Source organism: Myotis yumanensis, unplaced genomic scaffold (genome assembly GCF_028538775.1).
Source record: "Myotis yumanensis isolate MYYU_CA2020_CCGP unplaced genomic scaffold, mMyoYum1.0.hap1 SCAF_13, whole genome shotgun sequence".
Taxonomy (NCBI): Eukaryota; Metazoa; Chordata; class Mammalia; order Chiroptera; family Vespertilionidae; genus Myotis; species Myotis yumanensis.
In genome coordinates this window covers 35,857,058-35,875,087 of record NW_027223764.1, presented here as the reverse complement: position 1 = coordinate 35,875,087, position 18,030 = coordinate 35,857,058, and the positions used below count along the sequence as shown (strand labels likewise).

The following is an 18,030-nucleotide window of genomic DNA, read 5'->3' as shown; positions in this document are numbered from 1 at the left end:
TATCTTTATCACAAAGCCACATTACCATTATCACACTTAACAAAATAAAAAATAAGTCCTTAATGCCATCTGATATCTAGTCTGTATTCAAATTGCCGCAATTCTATAAAAGTCCTTTTATGATTTGTTTGTGCAAATCAGAATCCTAACAAAGTTTATAATGCTGCATTACAGTGAGTCTTTTAGTTTCTTTTAATCTTTAACAATTTCCCATCTATTTTTTTCTTGCTATTATTTATTGAAGAAACCAGATCTTATAGAATTTCCCATATTTTGAATTTAGTTAATTACACATTTGTGGATTTTTTTAAAACATCTTTTTCTATCCCCTGCATTTCCTACAACTAGTAAGTAGTAGATCTAGAGAACTGATTAGGTTCGGGTTCTCTTTTAGGGCAATAATACTTCATATTGATTATATGTACTTCCTACTATCTCCCATTAGGAAGCCTTGTCCCACTTTTAGTCATGTTAAAATTGATCAGTGGGTTCAGATGTTGCCAGCCTGATTTATCTATTATAAAGTTCCCTATCAATTTTTTATCTAATAGTTTTAGCAGCCATTATTGATCATTCATTATTTCACTAGGGATTATAATTTGGTGACTTTCTACATTTGTCCTATTTTATTTTTTTTTAACCTGGAATTCTTTCAAAGAACTTCCCTTCATGAACTCTCTGGTTATAAATGCAAAAAACTGATGAAGGAAAGGCAGGAAAAATACTTGTTTCTTTTATTTACCTAATTTTAGAATAGTAAGTTGATATGGAGGTGATCAATGTTATCTTTTATTTGAACTCTTGAATTTTCATATATTTGTGTGTCAGTCTATTATAGGTTTTACTCTCTTTGAAGCCTAATTGTCCCATATGTGATCTATGGGAAGCTTTTAAGCTGATTTCTGCATCGTTTTGACCCAACCTAATTTCTAATAGCTTCTTTGCCTTATGACACAAGATGTTCCACGTTCATCTTGTATTTTTCTGCCCAGACCTGGAATTACCATTTCTTCAAGGAGCCCTGGTTTCTTTCAGATACTTTCTTTAAACATTGTGTTTGTTGCTTCACAAATCACTTTGTGTTTATGTTTCTTGGGAAAACTGTTGATCGGGCTACATTCCTAGAATTTCTTTGCATATTTTAGTAGAGTTGGCTCTTCAGCATGCCAATAATTTTACTATAATTACAAAAAAACAAAAACCAAATATTTTAAGTATAGATCCTGTAAATATCAATCATCAGAATGTAATTAGATAACTTTTCATGTCAGCTATATTTCATGTGAAAAATGCCTTGGGACTCTATCTAGTATTGTGGCTTCCAGTCAGTTTTGTTTGAGACCCATGGTAAGAACTACACTTTACATTATGACTGAGTACATACACAGCTACATAAGCAGATTTCATGAAGCAATACTTATAAATGCTATTTATATTATATATTATATATGTTATATATAAATGCTATTTATATTATAATGATCAGACTTTTTAATTCTAGTTATTTTCATTTTTAAAAAAATGCTGTGTATGAATTATTAAATTGATTTCATAATCCATAACTAGGTCCCATCCACACAAAAATAGTCATAGAAGATGTAAGTCTTTCCTATTATAAATATCATTAAAAAAGAAGAAAGGAGCCCTTGAATTTTCTTCCTTTAGAATTAAGGCCATTTGAAAAGTCTTCTAGGTTAAGATTATGTCAAGTACTGGTATTTGCTGAAAGGTGCTTTAATTTACCCATCTGTAATCCCTTTGTAAATGGGAATAAAGATAATAATGTAATTATAACTAACTCCACAGGATCATTATGAGATTCCAAAAGATAAATCATGAACTTGGTACTTAGTAAGCATTTAATAAATGTAGCTCTTACCATTATTGTTACTCCTTTTACTGTTCTGAGAGCAGTGCTTTTTCTGAACTATTTTTTCAAACTCATGCTGAAGCATTGCAGTTAGAAACTTGACATAGGAATAAAAAATATAGACAGATATTTTAAAATTTAAAATCATTGTTTACAATTTCATAGAAGATAATCTCAGTAATGTTAGAACTTGTATTTAAACTATATTCCTCTTCTAAGCCTAGAGGAATTTTTGAAAATAAAATTATTTGGTAAAAGTGCTTTTTAGTTGGGATTGTCATATTTGTTTTGAAGTGTTCCTTCTACTTAGATTTGTCATTCCAATTGATTTATACCTGAATCCAAACAGTAATTGTCTTTATGAAACTTGCATGCCATATGTTTATTTACACCATCAAAGTTGGTCAAAAGATAGAATAAAACCTTTTACAACATTTCACCAAATCATATTCTTCTAATTTCAGCATCCTATTGCACTTCTGGTGTGAATCCAGAGTGCACGAGGTTAAACTCATGGCCCAGGGCTGCACCCACCTGATACTTCCTCAGCTGACCACTTCAACACCATAAGAGGTTGAGAATCTCGTTAGTAATCAGAATGCATAGGAAATCAATTTCACTTTATTTTAATTTTTTTGTTAATCCTCACCAGAGGATATTTTTTCCATTGCTTTTCATAAAGAGTCAAAGGGATGGAGGGAGGGAGAAAGAGAGACACATCAACCAGGGGGTGGGGAGCGCACCTGCAACCCAGGTACGTGCCCTTGATCAGGAATCAAACCCAAGACCCTTCAGTGCGTGGGCTGACACTCTAATCAATGAGCCACACCAAAAGTGATCTAGTTCAAGATCACTGCAAACATTCCTAGTATAGCTTTTAGTTTTCAGCCAAAATGAGCACAAAAGATCAAATTTGGGCAATATATATTTTCTCTGGAAATATGACATTGATCAAATATAGCTGTTCTTCCTGAAAAAAGTGCATTTTTTTTCAAACTACCGTTTAAAGTCGTGATTTATTTTTTTATAACATTTTTGGATACCCCCTCAATCTTATAACAATTGGCCTATTTGATTTAAAAATATAGCTGATTAAACTTTGGGGAACTCAATATTAGGATTGGCTAAAATGAATGAGTGTAATGTTTTAGTAAGAAAATGTTATCCTGACAAGAATGTTTTAAAAGTGAGATCATTGTTGGTTTTGGAAGCATTACCATTGTAATTAGTCATGGTTTAAAAATGAAGTAACTTGAAATATCATCAGAAAGTATTGTTTGATCTAAAAGAAGACATTGAACATTTTTGGTAATTTTTAGCTTGCTCCCTCATGTGATTTCATTTATTCATTTTATTTGTGAAATTTAGCTCATTGAAATTCCTTGAGCTAGATTTTCCCAGTGCCTCTAATAGCTGAATTAACTTACTTTATGCTCCTTAAGAAGTATTTAGTACATTCTTTTTCAATGTGCAAATAAATATACATCATTTTAAACAATCATTTTGTGAAAACTGGTAAAATTGAGAATAATTATTTACTTGAAAAAAAGATGCACTGACTTAAAAAAAAAAAACTTAAAAAAAATACCACCAAACCTTGGACTTAAATATTTAACTTATTTTCATTAAATTTTATCTATATACTGGTAACTTCCCAATTTAATTCTCCAATATGTTTCCCTTTCCTAACTTCAGAGTCACATATCCAGCTGCCTACCCTTTATACCAAATAGGTATCTAAAAAAAAAAAAAATCTCAAACTTGGCTTATACAAAACTAAATTCGTACTTTCCATGTCTGTTCTTCTCATAGTCAGCCTCATTTCCATTTTTCTAGTTGCTCAGGCCAAAAGCCTTGGAGTTGTCCTTGACTATTTACTTTCTTTTGCATTCACCAGATGTCCACATTGCATGAACTTTAAGAATATATCAAGAATCTTACCATTTCTCACCTCCCTACTCCAGACCTGCATCAGCTCTTGACTGGTCAATTGCAGTAGCTTTCTACTTGGCATCTCTATTTTCACTCTCTTGGCCTTTGTGGTCTGTTCTCCATACTGCAACCAGAGGGATCAAATATACAAGTCAGATGATAGCACATAGCTCAAAACCTACCATTTGCTTCCCATTTCACTCAGAATAAAATCCAGTGTTCTCGTCATGCCCGACAAGGCACTGTAGTGTACAGTGTCTGTCTCCCACTTACCTTTGGACATCTCCTCCCTCTCCCTCACTGTACTCCACACACAGGCCTCTTGTCACACACACCTGGCATCACTCTCTTGCAGCAGTTATCCACCTATTGTCAATAACCTCTTTCCTGAAAATAGCATATTCTGTACTATGCTAACGGGGAGTCTATTTCCCATTGTTTTAAGTGGGAAAAATGATAATGTAGTTCCATAATATCTATATATCAATGACATTATCATGTTGAAATAATTCTTAAAATATTACATGCACCCTGATCACCAAACAGCTAATATGATTGTTAATAGTCAGTTTGTGTGTAGTAATATTTGCTTTTTCATTGTAATTGCCATTCTCAATTGCTTTATTGTTTTATCCACAGTTTTCTTTAATACTTCCTTAAACCTTTTTTTTTTTTTTTTCGAATGGGGCTAGGGGGGCCGGGGGACTCATTGTCTAACACTAGGGAAAAATAAGAGCTAATTATGAAAGGCACTGTAGATATTTGTTCAGGGTAAAATAAGGAGAGAATGGCCACTCTTTGAGTATACGGCTGGTGCCTCTTAGCTCTAGCAACAGTGGAGATTTGTTGATACTTAATGAACTTTTCCAAAATTGTGCATATGAGTCTGACATTATACCAGTTACTATATTCAGAATGTAACTTGAACTTTACTCATGCATTGTTTTGTTAAAAAAAAGTTTTGGACACAGGAAACAGATATCTCTGGTTTATGATGTTTGCATATTAAGATCAAGATAAACTAACTTATCATGCTGTATGCTTTATACAGCAATGTATGTCAGTTATTTCTCAATATAACTGGAAAAACAAAAAACGAGGTGTTCTCAAAGTGAGTAACATTCTGTGGGGTATAGCATTATTTACTAACGAAGCACATGCATTGCATACTTACTACATGTATACAAATTTTTCTTTGTAATAGAGATTTTATTAAAGATTTAGTAAGAGACAAAGAAGGTTTCTGGAACATATAACCTGGCATAATTAATAAAAATTTCCTTCAGACTTCTCTCTTTTTCTCCAAAGTTCATCTATATTTCTGTCTATCCATCTACCTGTCCTCTTTTTCTTTTTAACAACATGCTCCTTAATGTTTTGAATGTTTTATTTTGGAAAATTAAAAAGTCATGAAAAGTCTTAAATTTAAATTAGTAGCACAGAAAATATAATTATTTGAAACAAAAATTCATTTCTTATCATCACAGAGTGTCAGGATATGAAATGTATCATCAAAAATTTCAGATGCCTTGGCAATAGCGCTACTTTAACATAATGAAAAAATAGGATCAGTAATGAAATCCCCCATTTCCTGATACTATAGATAAAAATTCCAAATATTTAAAGTTGATAAGCCAGAAGGAGATTTATTCCTTCCCCAAGAAATAAATATGAGTCAGATTCCATCACTACCCTTCTTATTAACCTTCTCCAATGACTTCCCATTACACTTAGAATTAAACCCACCCTTCTTCCAAGGCTCACAGCCTTAGGTGAGCTAACCCCTGCCTGTAGTTCTAACCCCATGTTGTACCGTGTTTGCCACCTGCTCGCTATGCTTCAGTCACACTCATGTTTTTTCAGCCTCTCTTTGCACACGCTGTCCTCTCTGCTTAGAATGCTTTTCTGCATTCTTTGCTTGTCTCCATCCTTTTATTCATAACTGTTAGCTCTTCAGAGAATCTTTTCCAAATTCCCCTATCTAGCATAGCTCCTCAGTATTCTCATACCTTTTGTTTCTTTCAAAAAAACAAAAAAGAGTTGCATTATAGCTTTCAAATGCCAATATTTGATTTACCCCTTTACTTCCCCCCCTTCTGCATCAGAATATAATATTGAGTCTTGTTTATCGTCACCTTACATAAGAGTTGGCAAATATTCAGTGTTCAGTTAATATTTTTGAATGAATAGAGATCCTTCTGAAGAAACATTTGTAAAGTAAACCAAATAATTTTCAGGTTTTCTTATGATAAAATAGCATAAAGAGGTAAAGAGGATTAATCATTTATGTTAACTTTAGCCTGTCATTCATAACATCTAAATGTGTGTTTTTTTCATTTTGGTAAAAATACATAAAATGTACAATTTTAACCACTTTTAAGTATAAAAATCAATGGCATTAAGTATATACACCATCACCACCATTCATCTCCAGAACTACTTTATTTTCCTAAACTAAAACTCTGTACCATTAAACAGTAGCACCCTGCTTCTCCCTCCACTCAGCCCCTGGAAATCTACTTTCTGCCTCTGAATTTAACTTTTCTAGCTACCTCATATAAGTGGAATCATACAGTATTTGTCCTTCGTGACTGATTTATTTCACTTAACATAATGTCTTTGCATTTCATCCATGCTGTAGTCTGTCTTAGAATTGTCTTCCTTTTTAAGGCCGAATAATTTTCTATTGCATGTATATACATTTTGTTTATCCATTCACCCTTGAATGGACACTTGGGCTTCTTCCACTATTTGGCTGCTTTTTCATGGGTTTACATCTTTCTATTGGAGTCTCTACTTTCAGTTCTTTGGGGTATATACCATAAGTAGAATTGTTGAATTATATGGTAATTCTATATCTCTTGAGGAACCATGATACTGTCTTCCATAATGGTTACACCATTTTATATTACCATCACCACTGTACAAAGGTTCCAATTTGTCTACATTCTGGCCAACATTTGTTATTTTCTATTTTTCTTTGTTGTTATTTTTTTTTTTTTTTTTTTTTTTTGCAATAGCTATCCTAGTGGCTTTGAAGTGTTATCTCATTGAAGTTTTGGTTTGCATTTTCCTGATCACTAGTGGTCTTGAGCATCTTTTCATGTCTTTATTGGCCATCATATCTCTTTTTAGAGAAATGTCTATTCAAGTCCTTTGCCCATTTTTTAGTCAGGTTTATTTTTTGTTGTTTTTGAACATCTAAATATTTTATGCAGTAGGAATTATACTAGAGTACTGAAAACATGTCTCCTCCTCGCTTTCAGTGGTGCAAAGTATAATTTGCTAGCTCATGCTACACTGACCTTGGAAAATGCTGAGGACAATTTCAAGACCCATAATCTGTCTATTAATGGAAATGGTAAGTACAGTCTATATTTTACTTATTACATATGTTATGTTGATATATATGTGGTGAGAGTAATAACTTCTAATTTTAAGATGTTCTCCTGGAGTGGATATTGGCTTAAATAATGTAGGCATGAGTGATTCTGTGGGTTTTCCAAATATGTCCATCCCTTTTCCCCAAAAGTGAACAGTTTATTTTCCTCTCTCCATGCTATTTGCCAGAGATTTGTTTGTGAGGCTAGCTTAGTAAGAACGGAAAGATTTTGTATATTCTGAATCCTTGTCTTTGACTTGAAATTGATGACTTCACCACCTTCTAGTTGGCAATAAGAGACCTATCTTATTTTTAAATTTGAAATTGAGGAAGCCAACCCTTCTGTTGATAGCAGAGGATATAAGAAAAGGTAGGGCTAAATTAATCTTAACCCTTTTCTCTCTGGATGATATTGGTAGTTGTAGTTTATCCAAAAGAAATATGTAGCAATATGTAGAAGTAATTATTGTAGTTTACATGTTATATACTATTGTGAGAGGTATAATAAAATCTACTATGATTGTGGATTTTTCTAGTTCTCTTAGAATGTCTATTTTTGCTTTATATAATTTGAGCCTTTGATATTTGATTCACACAATTTTTAATTGTGTATTTTATTCCACTCTTTTACCTCAAACTGTACCTATTATGTTTTGGAATGCTTCTTCTAGCAGGATTATATATTAGATTTTAATTTTTATCCAATTTGACAATATTTATGGGTATTTTTTTACTGGAGCATTTAGTCATTTTGCTTCTAATACTAAATAGTCTATAATCCACATTATCCTATATAATAAAAGGCTAATATGCTAATAGGCTGAATGGTGGAATGACCAGTCACTATGACGTGCACTGACCACCAGGGGGCAGACACTCAATGCAGAAGCTGCCCCATGGTGGTCAGTCTGCTCCCACAGAGGGAGTGCCGCTCAGCCAGAAGCTGGGTTCACAGCTGGCGAGCACAGCGGCAGTGGCGGGAGCCTCTCCTGCCTCTGCTGCAGGTGGGCGGTAATGAGCAAGGGGTCCTGGACTGCGAGAGCCCCAGACTGCAAGAGAGATGTCTGGCTGCTGGCTTAGGCCTGCTCCCTGTTTCCCCGAGGGGTCCCCGATTGTGAGAGGGCATAGGCCGGGCTGAAGGACACACACACACACACACACACACACACACACACACACACCCACACACCCACCCGCTCAGTGCACTAATCTCGTGCACCGGGCCTCTAGTATTAAATATTTGGGTTTAAATCTGCCATCATATCCTGTGTTTTTTCTGTTCTGTCTTGCCTTCTAAAGGACCAATAGTTTCATCATTTCAGTTTTTCCTTGTCTAATTGAAGCTATAATTCTTTTTTTTAAAATATATTTTATTGATTTTTTTACAGAGAGGAAGGGAGAGGGATAGAGAGTTAGAAACATCGATGAGAGAGAAACATCGATCAGCTGCCTCCTGCACACCTCCTACTGGGGATGTGCCCGCAACCAACGTACATGCCCTTGACCGGAATCGAACTCGGGACCTTCAGTCCACAGGCTGACGCTCTATCCACTGAGCCAAACCGGTTAGGGCGAAGCTATAATTCTTTTTTCTCATCTTTTAGAAATTACTTCTAGAAATATTATTAATAACTAGAGGCCCTTGCACGAATTGGGGTCCCTCAGCCCGGCCTGCACCTTCTCCAATCCGGGACCCCTCGGGAGATGTCAGACTACCTCTCGCAATCCAGGACCACTGGCTCCTAACTGCTTGCCTGCCTGATCGCCCCTAACCGCCTCTGCCTCACCACACAACCAGGACCCAGGATTCCCTCCTCCGGCTGGGCGCAGGCACTCAGGACCCAGGCTTCCCTCCCTCTGGCCGGCCGCAGGAACCCAGGTCCTAGGCTGGCTTCGCCTGGGCCAGCCTCAGCTGCAGGCGCTGGCTCCCAGGACCGCAGGGCATGTGGCTTGTCCCTCTCCCGGGCCGCAGCCCCAGCTGCTGGCACCCAGGACTGTGGGGCGCGTGGCTTGTCTCTCTCCCAGGCCACAGGCGCAGCCGCTGGCACATGGGACCACGGGGCGTGTGACTTGTCCCTCTCCTAGGCCGCAGCCTGGCTGGTCCACATTTCTCTCTCCCCAGTGTTGAGTGTCTGAGCCATTTTGGCATGACAGCATGACAACCATTTGCATATTAGCTCTTTATTATATAGAAGACTTATAAAGTGTAAAATTAAAAGATAGTTTTACTTTTCCCTCGGACAATGCAAGGACTCTAGAAGAGTTAAACTCCATTTCTCTGACTTGTGTGCTGTTGTTATATATTTTAATTCTGTTTGATTTTTAAATTTCACGAGATGTTTTATGCACTTAATGTTTATTTAGATTTGCCTACTACATGTTTCTGTGGACTACTTTTAAACCTTACATCTGGGATAATTTTCCTTCTGCTTGAAAGATAATTTAGAATTTCTTTTAGTATGTTCTGCTTGTGTCATATTTCTTGGTTCTTTGTTTTTACGTGAAGGGTTTTTTTGTTTTGTTTTGTTTTTTGTGTTATAGACATAATTCCACTATCTTATGGCTTCTTTTATTAGCTGTTGAAAATCATTTGTCAGTGAGTCACTTCTGTGAAGCTAACTTTCTATTTTCTCTTAGTCTTGGTTTTTCTAAGTTTCACTACGACATAGTATAGAATCTATATATGCTGCTTTTGGAAAGACCATGTCTGAGTTTCTCTGTGCCCTCCCATCCCCACCTCTAGGCAGCAAGGTTGGTTTGCTTCTGGCTTACTAGTATTCTATTGGTGATTCCTTATGGACATTAGCTTAGTATGAGGAAAATCTCGCATTAAACTGTTTCAGTGTTCAGAAATCAGGAAGCAGATTTGTTTTGATTCCCTCATCATGCAGAATCATTAAATCATAATTTCAGATTTGCTGGGATTGGCAAATGCTATCAGGACAAACAGCTTCTGTACTCACCTCACTGGTTCTTACTTATTTGATTTGTACTGGTAATTTCTTATATTCTTATGGGAAAACATTTTTAAACTATAGTTAATTCAGCATTTTCAGTAGTTTTCAGTATGAGTATTGGTCTGAACTGTCTAGCCTTCTGTCACTCAAAACCTGAAGTCTGCAATAGTATTAGAATTATCAGCTTAACACTTGGAGTGGGGGAAACGAGTTAAGTCGGCTCGCGTGAATTGCGCGTACTCCGCGGGAGCCGTCTTAACTCGGTTCATAGATTTGCGGTGGAGTGCGGGAAACGTGTAAACTCGGGCCGATTGTAACTGCGTATTACCAAATATTTGTTTGTTTGCCGTTCACAAAGATACCTACCTGCGTATGCGAACCGTTTCATACCCATTGGGGTAATAGGTATCATAAAAATCCCTGATTTTGCGCGGGAAACCTAAATAATTGCCCGCGCCAGCTTATATTTTGGCGGGAAATTCACCCACACTGGAGTGTTAATCAGAAAATTTGACAAATGAAATTTGTTGTACCAGACACTGCTCTATGGTATACTATTCAGCCTTCAAAAAGAAGGGGATTCTACAGTATGTGACAACATGAGTGAACTTTGAGTACATCTCTATATATAAAAGCCTAATATGCAAAGTGTCCCCTTGGGAATTCTACCGGGAAACTGAGTTTGATTACTTGCTATGATGTGTGCTGACCATCAGGGGGCGGTGCGGAATGGAGGAAGGCCCTGTCCGGCAGCCGGGGAAGGGAGGCTCCAGCTGGCAGCCGGAAGGCCCCGATCTACCCTGATCACTGGCCAGGCTTAGGGACCCTACCTGTGCACAAATTTTGTGCACCAGGCCTCTAGTAATAACTGAAATAGCCAGTCATAGAAGGACAAATACTGTATGACTACACTGAATATGGTATCTAAAAATAGTCAAACTCATAGAAGAAGAGGTAGCATGGCAGTTACTAGAGGCTGGGGGAGGAGAAATGGGGCGTTGCTAGTCAAGGGGTATGAAGTTTCAGTTACACAAGATGAATACGTTCTAGAGACCTGCTGTACAACACAGTGCCTACTGTGAACAGGACTGCATTGTACACTTAAAAATCTAAGAGGGTTGATCTCCTGTTACGTGTTCTTACCACAATAAACAGAAATAAATAAATAAGCAAACAAGCACTTTTAAAGCAGTTTTTATTCTTAGTCACTGTGAGCTGTCTTATAAAGAAACATTGCAATAAAGTGGTTAATAATGTGGCTGTCAGCCTTGGATTCATACTCTATTTCCACCACTGGCTAGTTCTGTGACCTTCGCAAGTTCCTTATTTTGTTATCGTTTACAGTTTACAGATTAGTAAAGTACAGTTTAGAGACCGTAACATACTAAATCATACAGCTAGCAAGTGGTTGAGCTAGACTTTAAATAACCCCGGACAAGCTGTGCTCTTTCTGCTATGCTTTCTGATCAGGCATGATTCCTGCTAAAGCAACTATAGACTCAAAATACTACCAATATGTGAATAATGGACTTGATGTTGAAAGGCCCCATTCTTTCAACCAAATCATCTGAAAAGTTGTGAGAAGGAATAAAATTCATAAAGGAGGCACCGCTTTTAGCAATAATTCCCCAATTGTCTTCAATGTTCTATAAGATACTACTAGATTCTCCTGTAATAAAATGCTCATGTGCAAATAAGCATGGGAACTGTGTGGGTACACAATAGATTAGCATGTTAAAGACTGTGAGAAGACCTATGCTTAAAACACTAACACCCCAAACTACTGACTTTGGAACTTGTGGGTTCCCCTGGAAAACAATTTAAGAAACAATAACCTCTATGCCTAGCTCTTTATGTAATAGGTATATTCCTAGAACTGTGTTTAAATTAAAACCTTGAAATTAAATTTTATAATTAAAATGAAAAAAAAAAGCCACCTATTTTTTTCATGAATATAAGTATGTTAATATAGTGGGGTTTTCCTAAAGTTATGTTAATATCTTCCAAAACTATAAAATTAAAAGGAAATACAAGATTTTTGAAATTTATAACTCAACTTTGTTCTTGCTAGTTGAAGGGAAAAGCCAAAATGATATCTTGAGGTTTATATTTGTCATCAAGAAATTTTTATACTTTTTGTGAAACTGTGAAACCACATTGTGCAGATTGACTCACATAGAACTGAGATGTTATCTGGATTCTTTTTCTTGCCTGTGTATTGTTTTTGTTGTTGCTGTCATTTTTAAACTCCATTTTGTTCCCCATTTGAAAGTACAGATGAATTAGATAAAATCTTTTAGTAATGAAAAGTCAAACTGCTCTCACTTCCTGTTTCATTATATTGTGTCCTAATACCTCCCTTGGCTAGAAAACAAGAATTAAGTATTTTGATTAAATGGTTGCGTAAGGACTGAGAGACAGCATTGAGAAATGGAAAGGATATGGTTTGGGGAGTGAGACTACCCTAGATATGAAATTATGAGAAGCGTCTATTATGTGCGAGACACAGTGATAGATGTCATTAACACATTATCTTATTTGATTTTCACCACCTTCCTACTTAAGATTGGTAGTATTTCTTTAATGAGAAATTGATACTGAGATAGATTAAATGATTAGCAAGATGCCATATTTCTTGTCTGATGTAGAAAGAAGCTGTGACTACATTTTATTCCACAGTGCTCCTGAGCTGAAAAGAAACCCGATTGCAGGGTATGTCACAACGATTCTACATCCAATCTCTCTTTTTAAGGAATGTAGTCAGGAAGAAATTCTTCTTCTTGGTGGCCCATGAAATCTGAACTTATTCTATCAGAGAAACACATTGTTACATGTGGTATTTAGGGTCCAGTACATTACTGATTGAACAAACTTTATGAACTGGTCTGAAAACCTAATAATCATTTATGATTCTACTTTTTAAGGAAGTGCATCCTATTTAAAAACAAGTAGCTTACAGATATTTATAAGTTTAATTATTAATGAATCTTGGATTACTTATATAAAGAAATTTCCTTTTAAACTTTAAATTCATAAATCACGAAGTTAATTTCAGATGTGTTACTCAGATATAATTATAGAATTTTTATTTCATTTCCTGCCTATTTTAGAAAAAAAGATTCTTATTTATTTATTCATTTGGGGACCATTTCCTGTATTGTATTTATGCATTTATTTCTCCCAGGTTAAACCCTTTATTTCTGAAAAATAGCATCTTTAATGAGGTATTAATAAAAAAGATTTGAATAGTCTCAGACAATTCGTTGTGTGCTATTCTATAATAGAATGTTGAGTAGGTAAGTTAATAAAAAAAACCTCTTGTTTTACTTTGTACTCATCATTTTAGGCTTGTCTTTTTCATTTAACTGATGTATGAAACTTTGGCTACGTTGCATCTATATATTAATTGTATTTTTATCAAAAATATTTTTTCCAGAGTTAGTAAGACATTTGGGGCAATAATAGTAAAAGCCAATGGCTAGCTATTTTATAGGTACTACCAACAGGGGTCAGTGAAAACTTGAAAAATCATTTTTGTGTGGATAAGGCACCATATGCTGGATTTTTATTTATATCCTGATAAACAGAATAAATCATGCAATGCTGTCCTTCCATATAGATTTGAAGGCTTTATACCTACCTGTACACACACTAAAGAGATATCTTAATGTTTTTTGAAAGAGCTTTAATCATTTGCAAAACTTAAAGAAAAGTTACAAATTGAATGTCAAGATCTTTTTACACCCCCCCTCCCCCGAAAAAAAAATATATGAGAGCAAGATGCTTACATGGTGCTCCATTACCCCCAAATATGCTAATAAGTATTTCCCACTAAGAGGACATCCGGCTATATCACTGTACCACCCAGATCAGTAAATTAATAATATATTACTGCCATTTAATTCTCAGACTCCAGGTGTTGCTTATTGTCCCAATAATGTTCCTTATGACAAAAGGATCCAGTACAGAATCACAAACTGCCTTTAATTATCATGCTTCCTTTGTTTCTTTCAGTCTGGACCAGTTCTTTAGTCTTTCCTTGGCTTTTATAACCTTAACACTTTTACACGCCATAGTTATTTTGTAGAAGGTCCTTCAGTTTGTATTTGTCTGATGTTTTCTTGGGATAAGATTCTGGATATTCATTTTTGGCAGAAATATCACAGAACTGATGCTGTGTTCAATGCATCCATTAGGTGGAATATAATTTGATTCATCCAATTACTGATGATGTTCACTTTAATTGCTTAATTAAGGTGGCGTCTACCAAGCTTTTCTATTGTAAAGTTACTTTTTTGTTTCCCCTTTTGTAATAAATACATATTGTGTGTGTGAGAAGGGGGGTACAGTGAAACACTGTATGTTATTTCTTATTGGACTTTCAATTTATTCATTGATGTTTTTATAGCCATATGGACTCAGGTTTCTCTGTTTTGTTCAATGCATCATAATCTGTTAATATTATTGTTTATTTTCAGGTTCAAATTGTCTCCAGTTTGGCCAATGGGAGCACATTAAAGATGGCTTTTGTGTTTTTTGACAGGTCTTCATCATTACTAAGAACTCCCTTGTTTTATGGCATAATAAGATATTTCAGACTCATCATGTACTTTCCCTGCCCCAGCCCTGGAATCAGCCATTTCTCCAAGGAATGCTGATTCTTTTTAATGGACATAATATTTAGAAGACATGACCTGGGCTCTAGGTATATTCACCACAATTAGAGAGTTGCTTTTCCTAGCTCCCCTCACTGGACAAAGCTACATACATGCATATATATTTTGCCATGTATTTCTTAATCTCTATGTGTTGAAAACCATTTCACACCAGTACATCCAATTCTAATCCAACATCACAGAGAGTTTATTCCACATATTTTAAGTCCTTTCTCTCACAGTGAGAAACCTGTTTTCTATTATCTTTAAGGTTTTTTTTCTTCTTTCATCAGTCTTCCTGAAAGCAACCATTTCCCCATCTTCTTTACTTCTTCTTCTTGGGGCAGCCCCTTGCCCATGTGACACTCTCCCGCTCAGGCTTTAACTCCCTATGCCTGGTTGCTCTCACCCTCTTCCCATGTGGACACCCTTTTCAGCACCTGTACTCTGACACCCATGCCCAGCTGTCCCTCTGCTTGGATGCCCTTCTTACTGAGTTCTGACACGCTGTTCTGGTCATTGAATGTGTGGATTGCTTCTTCAGACTCTGACTGCCATAGCTGGGTCATCCCCCAAATATACACACTTGTCTTACTCTACTTAGATTCTGATACCCTTCCCACTCTACTCAGGCCTGACTCCCTACACCAGGGCATCCCCTGAACAGAGATCTCCTTTGACCTCTAGGCTCTGCTCCATGTGATCCGTCCTCAGCCCATTCAGGCTTGTGCCAGGCAGCTCTCTTACTCAGCCTCCCTGTCCTCTGGCACCCAGTTGTGGCACACCACAGCTCCACCCCCCCAACCCCAGCACAGATGCCCAACTTGGTGAACTCCACCTAATGGCTCAAAGCTGAATTGTAAGGGCGGGCGGGCAGGGGGTGGGGGGAGAGGGAGAGAAAAGGCAAAAAGGTTTATTAAATTATTATCTTAAAGTTGTGCTCTGAAATGTTTTATTCAGAAGATCACTTTGGTAATTATTATAATGAAAGTCAGAAAAAATAGAATTTGACATACAAAAATTACTTTATTAGATTTTTTTATATTAAATGAGTTTACTTATATGCCCTGAACTACCTCTGCTGATTAATTCCTTTAAGATAAAACAAGAGCTCAAGAGACTAAAAGTTCCCAGTCTATTCCAGGTGATAGCATGCTATAAACTATTAGCTTAATATCATCTCTTATTTAATTTTGTCATTAAAGATGATACTTGTATTTGAGTAGGATGTTCTTATGTTAAGCCAAAAAAATTGTAAAAAGAAGAATATGTGTAATGACTTTAAACAGATATTTGTAACTTGACTTTTTCCTCCTTTTTTAAATAGAGGAATCTTCGTTTTGGCTGCCCTTATTTGGCAACATGTGCTGCCGATTAGTTGCCCAGCCAGCTTGTATGGCTGAGGATGCATTTGCAGGATTTCTTAATCAGCAGGTTAGAGGATTTTAACTATTCTACAGTAATTATAGCTCCAATTTAGATCTTAATCCTAATATTGAGAAGTATTTTTTAGAGTCTTCTTTTAAAAACAACAGTTTTCTCATTTGACATAGTCTGGGGAATTGGGAGGGGAGACCTGGGGGTGAGCAGGGAGGGTCTAATGCAATTTGGATGGCTAAGGAGCTACCTCTCCAGGTTCCTCTGCTTCATGAATTGCAGTAACAGGATAATCAGCAACAGTGGACTCCTTGTGGAAACGGATGAGGACTGCTCAGCACCTTTCTCATAAGGCCTTTCTGGCAGACAGCTTTTGGCACAGTGTAGGCCTCTGAGCTTCCAAAGCGGCCTCTGTGCCATCTACTCCTGATTTATTTATAACCATAGTTATTTATATTCAGTAAATAATTAATTATGGGCTCCAATGAATCAATAGCGTTTTCTAAAAGATTCCATTAAGAGGAAAGAAAATTTGCATTCTTACAGGGTCGTCAACATTTTCCAGTGCTCTAAGAACAGTAAGGGAAAATTATATTTTGAATACCAAGTTATTTTTATAACTTTCCTGAGTCGATGAATTGCTGTGGAATTCTTAGTACTCATTTTTAATAGACGAGCTTTTTAAAAACTTCATTGATTTATGATTTTATGTGTGTAAATGTTATGTGTTAATTATTACCTCCATTTTGCTTTTTTAATGCTTTTGAGAATTCCAGACCTTTATTCTCTAATGTTAAGCTACTCTTTGGTTCTGGGCTGTTAACTCATTATATAGTAAATTAATGGGTAACTATCACATTTAAAAATTTTAAAAAACTAATTTAACTTTGATAATTTAAGTATTTTGTTGAATTTAGAGTTAAGATGATGAATTATGTTTTAAGGTTGATTCTTTCTTGATTTTTTTTCCAGCAAATGTTAAAAGGTCTGATTAGTTGGAGAAGGTTGTATTGTGTTTTAAGAGGAGGTAAACTCTATTGTTTTTACACTCCAGAAGAAATTGAAGCTAAAGTGGAACCAGCTTTGGTAGTGCCCATTAACAAGGTAAATAAAATGCTATTTTAAAAATAAAAATATAACATTTAATGAAGTTTGTCCATTTCCATTCCGTTTACATTGTTGCCATCTTATAAAGAAAAGGGAAGTACTGCTAAAAATAGGTTAGTTCATAAAGGGAATTAATCTTATTTTTCTTTCCATTATAGAGCTAATTCGGTAAAGGAATTGCTGTATATTTTCTTAAAAAACATAGTTATTGGAAATCTATACCAGTAAATAGGTTTTAAAGCAGAGAATATAATTCCACATTAATAGGATTTTAAATTTTTTCCAGGAATTTATTTAATTAAGAGATTATATAAACATAAATTGTTAGCTCATGTTACAGTGATATTCTCTCTAGTTAATATTTAAATGAATCCATAAAAAGACATTTCGGAGTGGGATTGATGGGCAGTTGTCCAGCCTTCTGTCAGAACAGGAAAGCCTGACAGTTCATTTAGAATACATGAATGCTTACACTGCATTTAAGAAGTAGTTCTACACCACCTAGAGAATCTATCAAACATACACACACACACACACACACACACACACACAGGTTTGATACAAAGATGATTAAAATTTACTAACAAAATTTTTATCCATAAATCTATAGGAAAACTTTCCACAATAAGCCAGACTTATCTTAAATTTATCTTCATCCATCATCTTAGTGTAGTGTTTATTGGAGGTTCCTGCCCCCCCTTTTTAACATTCCTTCTAGAGAATAGTATAATGGCATTTCTAGAGCAGAAT

The 18,030-nt window shown here is 35.8% G+C and overlaps 1 protein-coding gene across 2 annotated transcripts in view; it reads left to right on the top strand.

Annotated features, from left to right (window-relative positions):
• RTKN2 (rhotekin 2) overlaps positions 1-18,030 on the top strand; it is a 69,182-nt gene that overhangs the window by 30,154 nt on the left and 20,998 nt on the right. For both annotated transcript variants that reach the window (XM_070432817.1, XM_070432818.1), the window contains 3 exons: positions 7,069-7,163; positions 16,124-16,230; positions 17,146-17,277. In XM_070432817.1, the coding sequence (XP_070288918.1) occupies positions 7,069-7,163; positions 16,124-16,230; positions 17,146-17,277 (334 nt within the window). The remainder of the gene's footprint in view (positions 1-7,068; positions 7,164-16,123; positions 16,231-17,145; positions 17,278-18,030) is intronic.